We start from the raw sequence: 6,722 nt of genomic DNA, 5'->3' as shown, positions 1-6,722 counted from the left end.
GAAAAGGATCATTCGGTGTTTTACCGCGTATAATCTTTACAACTCCTGGTCTCGCGATAAATTGCGGGGTGTTCCAATTTACTGCCGAAACTTTCATTTGCCTCATCGCGAAGTGGAATCATGATTAAAAAAAAAAAAAAGGATATTTTTCAACGAGATAAGACAGTTTCTACGTGGTATTCAATGAAAATTATGTCGGGCTATTACGTGACGAGGAGCTCGACTGTTAGTCGTATACTAAAAGAAAAAGGAAGCTTTATTATCTTATCTCGCGAATGCCAGTTTCATTACACTGAACTTGACTTTGCGAGTATGAAACGAGACTTTTATTTGCTTCCAATTTTTTCTCGTCCAAAGCGACGATTCCTTTATTGCAGATGGTTGTATGAAAGAAAAAAAAAAAAAAGTCCATGATGAGCTGAACAACTAGGTAGACACGAGCATTATAAGCCTGAGCTCTGAAGAGTCTACGCTGTTTACCGAAAAGCTACAGATCTTGTTAAACGACAAAGTGTAACGTTCACTCAGGAAAATTTATGCTTCCCGGGGCTAGGTTTTTTTTTCATCTACTTTCTTTTTTGGTGTATACACGATCGTGGAAGTATGCATTTTGCAATAGCTAGTTTTCATTTAACTTTTGTAAAAAAAATTATTTATTTTACTTAACATATATACGTGGAAAAAAAAGAAAGAAAGAAATGTTGGTGAGGTAATTTATAAAACTGACGTAAAAGTGTGTGTACACAGTGACCTCGAGCAGGAAACGACGCGAGCGGCAAGTTTAATTCCAGATGAAAATGTAACCCAGTGCTCGTTTCTCCTTTTCGTCTTCTTCTTCTTCTTCTTTTTCGCGTTACACTTCCACCGCGCTGCTCTCCACCCTTCAACTCCTTTTTTTTTATCATCCTAATAGTAAATTTCACTGAAAATGAGATTTGCGAGTAGCACCCGGAAGATTAGCGACAAAAAAAAAGAGAACGAAAAACCGAGTAGCCTTGCATGTTTCAGGACCACCTGTGCTTTTCCCTAGTTTTTTTAATTTTTGTTTTACTTTCTCGCGTCAACCCACGCTCCATCTGAATTAATTTTCAAGCCCGAGAGTTTTCTCACTTGGTACGATAGATTATGTACACTTGGACTTGTGAGAAAATTCCTTTTTGACTTTTTTTCGAGGGACATCTGGTATTTCGTTAGAGGACAGGTAAACGGGGTGGGGATAACCATCTTTCAGGATGATTAATTACTGCTGGGTTAAATTTTTCTGTAAATAAAAAAGTGTGAGTTTGTGTATTAAAAAAAAAAAAAATACTTTTTTTCGTCAAGGAAAAATGTTACTACTATGAAGATTATTGTGTAAAAATTATTTTTTTAGAAATGTATCAGTCGGACTTTTTTAATGTTTCGTTAAGAACATTTATTCTGTTCAAGTCTCCTTTTAAAAAAGTAACTTTAATTTTCATACTACAGATTTTATTGATTTCAAACTTAGTAATTGTGATTAAAATAAAAAAAACAAATAAAAACCAACCAATTTAGGTATAAATGCAAAAGTCAATAAATATTGGATTTCGAAAAAATAGAATACTATTTTTATGAGATAAAAAAATTGTTTCTATCCGTCAGTATATAGAAGTTATTTTAAAAATAAAAAACAATTAGTTTACTGAGTGTAAAAATATAAAGAAAATATTTTTAAACTACAGAAAAACGGATTCAAGATTTACTTTATTTTTTGGTATGGATAAGAAAAGTTTTAGATCTCTTTGACACACATTTTTTTGTAGTCCACGTACTCATCTAAGATACGATATTTATGGTTGAAATAGCAGAAAATCCAAAAAAAATAATTAGAAACAGTTAAATACAAGTGATGGTAGTCAAATTTTATTATATGATGCAGTGCAAGATGCAGTTTGAAGTACAAAAACTGTGGATGACAAAAAACATTCAACCTTTCAATATTATTATGAACGAAAAGCATTAAATATGTCATAAAATCAGTTTCTATCAATTTATTTAATATTTTTCTCATGTAGAAAAAGTTGTTGATCTTTAAAAAACATTACTATTAGTTTTCTTTAGTTTTAATATAATTCTAATAAAACTTTTTAAAATAAACATAGTAAATTAAAATAATGAGACATGTAAAATTAATAAAAAATAATAGTACAAGATTTTTTTCGCGTATTGTACATCGTTGACGTTTAAACGTGATGTGAATGGTGGCAGTCTCGCTTTTTATAGAATAACGCAGATATTTGCATAAAAGTTACTTATTACTATTCTTATCATAGATTTTATTCGATAAATATAATTAAAAGTGTAGAATGGAAATCTGACATGCAATCGTACACTATCGAGTGAGATAACAATCGGCTAATCCAATCACAACTATATCATATATATACGACGAGTTTTCTTTTAAACACACTTGTAGTCTTTCGTAAACTATTACTCGCTAATTATACTAGTTAGTTATACAGTATTAGTACTGTTCTGATAATTTACTCTTTTAAGAGTATCTAATTTTAATGAAATACAATATTAATCATTAATATATATGTACATGTATAATTATTTTTTTTAATCAAGTGAAAAACAAATCATTAAAATTCGATATGTCCAAAAAAATACTAGTTGGACGAAACTTTATCGTTACGCTGACATTCGCATCCATTAGGAACTCGAAAAGGTTTTATTTTAAAGTCACTGATGTCAAACTGTTGCTTGTCGGTGGGTAGAACCAAAAGTTTTTCTTTCCTATACGTTTGTCGACACGTCGCTAAATTGAACTCGAGATCATTGTTGCACTGATTACCAGAGCTTGAAGTAATAAAAAAAAAAAATAAAAAATAAAAATTAGTTGATCAAACAAAACGTAACATCTCCAATAAACATATTATACATACTTGCATTTGAAGAGTGACACTGGTTGTCGAAAACTTGGCATGTTGATGATGTAATAAACTTTTTTGTCAGCTGAGCTGTACCCTTCCAGAGGTTGGGTGACATTAACCTAAAAACAATCAATGTTCGGATTCAGTGTATCAGGAACACGATAAAAAAACCATCTCTTACTTTAATTTTACATCCATCATTGCTATACTCATCGTATCCATTGCTCTGAACATTGAATAATTTAGACTCGTACTGCAATACTTTGTCGTTGATGCGCGATCTTTCTTTCCTCAAAAATTCATCGTAAGACTAAAAAAATAATACCGATCGTTGTAAAATTACAAATCGACATGAACCAACTTACATGAAGGTGAAAGTTTACCAACAGTTAGAACAACCCGAATTCGGTGCAGCGCGTCGTTGATTTGGTCCTTCGGATAATTATGTACAACCGTGCAAAATTTGACCCTGCACGAGGTTGGCACTGTTTTACGATGACTCGTAGCCTTGAAGATTATTTAACTTAAATCAGCAATCGATATTATGGTAATTCTTCATTATAAATAAACGTATACTATGTCTTAAGGAGGTATATTATATCTGCTGAATGATGTAAAAATTGACGAAAAAATTGGTTGGTATGTATGAAAATGGTTTGGAAACCCATAAATTTAACCTATCAAGTATCAGATTATTAAACCTCCCTATTTGATAGTAATGCCTTCAAGAAAAATAAATGAGAATCTATCAATAACTTACGTTCCTCTCCTGGGAAGTATTTGCTGTTGTGGTCTCGTCTTCGAAAAGGGAATCGAACCATTCGTAAAAATTATCATCGTCCTCATCAGAATTAACACTTTCATCATCATCCTCGGGTTCCTCAGCCGTAGTTGACGTAGTATGATTTATTGGAGATTCGCTCGTTGTGGTGATGGTTGATTCTACATTCCCACCGAAGTTTTGGTTCTCGTGGTTGGGATGATGATGGTGATGTCTTGGAAACAGTCTAAAACTGTTTGCGCTGTTGTAGTTGTGGGGATAATCGATAGGTAAACTCAAAACATTTTGCCTATGTGGTGGTGAATCGTGGTTATAATCTCTGTGTGTCGGTGAACCATGATTATTGTACTCATTGTGGGTTGGAAGGATTGGATCTTTTATGTGATCGCTGCTGTAACTCTTGTGACCAACATCGCCATCAAAGTGGCTGCCACTGGAACTAGAGTGGTGAGTGTGACTCCCACCGCTGGAGGAGGATCTGCTCGAGGATCTTCTTCTGCCACGTTTTGAAATACACGCAAGTGATTCATCGAAGATCTGAAAATCGTCATTTCTTCCCAATCGAAGTTACGAAATTGAAGTAAAAAGGACCAAAGATGATACGTACCACCAACAAAAGCAGAAGGGCGAGCAGTGAGAATTTGGTGTGCGGTGAAGCAGTCATCGTTAAAACTGAGCCGGATCTGGACTAACACTGGGTCCACCGTTTCGACTATTTGAATGACTTCGTATCTCTATTTGTCTAAACTGGGAAGTGGTTTGGAAATAAAGGAACTTCCCACGTACTGGCCCAAACATGGGAGTATGAGATAAGGAATTCCGATTCGTCATGCGTTTTCGTTTTACATATGTAAATATCCGTTGAAAGCCAATGGAGATACGTTTTTTTCTTTTTTTTCAGTCATCCTATATTCCTCTGCTTTTGTGGTCTCTCCTTATCTTTCCTAGATATTGGACGTACATACTACGTTATTTTTATCTTCAAGTGTTAGGTAAATAAGAAAAAACAAAGCTATAATATAACGTGGTATTTATTTCGATTTGAAAGTTTTGTCACATCTTTTCAACACAACTATGGTTACAAGGTAACTAATTATAGCTCATTAATAAAAAAACCTCCTCCAATTATTTGGCATAAAGCTTCCGCATTTTTTTTTTCGTAATTTTTTTTGTTTGCGGAAATAATTTTTTTCAGATAATAATTTTTCTACAAATTATGAGAATTTACAATTTTTAACTACTAATCCATGATATTTCTCACACTTTTATCTACACAAAGTTTGCGTTTTCTTATAGAAAATTTCATGATCTCTAAAAGTTTCTATCATAGAATATCCTAAAACGAAAAAAAAATGATTTGATTTGAAAAAAATCTTAATCTTGTAAGCAGTGATGGATACCTAAGACAAAAAAAAACTCAATTTCATCGAAATCCATCCGTGTAGACCCGAAATATAACTGATTGTCTGATTTTTCAAGTTCATCTAAATACGTTTTTCAATAGAAAATTTCGTGACCTTTCAGATTTTCTGTCATAAAATATTCTAAGTATCAATTTTTGAAATATTCGGTCTTTTAATATTTATATTACAATAATAATAATAATAATAATAATAATTTGTACAATTTTATTTAAAAACGGCGATAAGCATCTAAAATCCAAAAAGGCTAAAGTTTATCAAAATCTGTCTACGGAATTTTGAAATATGACTGATTACACACACACACACACACGTGAGCACATATGGAGACACTTTTGCCAAATTACTCTTGTTTGGCTCTAAACTTCAGATAACACACTTATACAATGTTATCTCAACACGTGAAGCAAAAACACACCGAAGATAGTTCAAGCAGCGCATTTACACCCGTAAGGAATCTTGAAAAGCCGAAACTTCAATTCGTCGAGTTCGAATTGCTGCTTGCCGTGCGGTACTGTTAAAAATTGATGCAGCTTGTAGTCCTGCTGGCACGTGCCCAATGTGCACGTCTGGTTTGATCTGAATAAAAAAACAAAAAAAAAAAAAAAAAACGAATCACTCTCGATGAAATAGAACATTAGGTAAGTAAAACTTACAAGCACTCGACGGACGTTGCGTTTTGCTCGAATCCCGGGATGTTTATCATAGTGTACCGATTGCCGTCTTCGCCGATATCTTGCTGAGGCTGAATGACGCTAACCTGTTGTAAATATAATTTTTTAATGTTTTAACAAGAAAAATTGCGAGTACACGGTCGGTGATAAGAAAAATCGGTAAGAAGAATCACTCACACTCGTCTTGCATTTTGAAGCTGAGACTTTGCTATTATCCTGTAAAAAAATGTACATTGAAATTGAATCATTAATTACGCTATAGAAGGAGTACATAACTTACTGCGACTCCAAAAACGAGGATTACAAACAAAAACGCAAAGCGAGTCATCGTTGGAAGCGCAAACTCTGGAAACCGGCGAAATCGCAAATGAAGCTGCAGCCAATCGGTCTCGAGATCTTATATCGTTAAAAAATCCACGGCAAGCCCACGCGAGAGAGCTGCTCCTTTATTTTTCTCGGCCGCTCAGTTAATCGCTCGAGTGCCGGGGAACGTTGCGCAGATCGGCAAATTGCGTCACTCACGCGACCGATTAGCTAGAAAAATCTGTCCTGGCGTGTTTTCATAATCGACCAAATGGTCTCGTAATTTTTTTTTTTTTTTTTATATACTTCTTAACTGCGATACAACTCCCACAAAAAAAAAAAAAAAACATAAATATTTACGTTACATCAAAGATTCCCGGAAAAATATTGATATACGCGTCTCCTTCAACATAGTGTGTTAACGCTACATTTATGCGATTGATTCAATAAAAACTCGAGACGGACGTCGAGGACATTAGGCTCTGCTCAAGATATATATGTATTCCGCACTGAGAAGAGAGAAAAATAACAAGAGATTTTTAACGGCTGTAAGAAGTGATTGTTTTTTAATCGTTTTAAGCGGATTGAAAATCATTAAAACACATTTAGTAAAGTTAGGATTACCCTATCTACTGTATTTAGTAAA

General features: G+C 33.8%; 1 protein-coding gene across 1 annotated transcript; it reads right to left on the bottom strand.

The window, feature by feature from the left end:
* Positions 1-4,957: 4,957 nt before the first annotated feature.
* Positions 4,958-6,209, bottom strand: LOC106641521 (uncharacterized). The gene is made up of 4 exons (XM_014355963.2): positions 6,054-6,209; positions 5,951-5,989; positions 5,756-5,859; positions 4,958-5,678 (listed from the first exon to the last, which is right to left on the bottom strand). The coding sequence occupies exons 1-4, from the start codon at positions 6,099-6,101 to the stop codon at positions 5,528-5,530; spliced, it is 342 nt and encodes a 113-aa protein (XP_014211449.2). The 5' UTR covers positions 6,102-6,209; the 3' UTR covers positions 4,958-5,527.
* Between the last annotated feature and the right edge of the window lie 513 nt (positions 6,210-6,722).

This window comes from Copidosoma floridanum, unplaced genomic scaffold, assembly GCF_036245765.1.
Source record: "Copidosoma floridanum isolate Cflo_tuat_1 unplaced genomic scaffold, Cflo_Japanese_pri ptg000025l, whole genome shotgun sequence".
NCBI classification, from domain to species: Eukaryota; Metazoa; Arthropoda; class Insecta; order Hymenoptera; family Encyrtidae; genus Copidosoma; species Copidosoma floridanum.
This window is presented reverse-complemented; position numbering and strand designations above follow the sequence as displayed.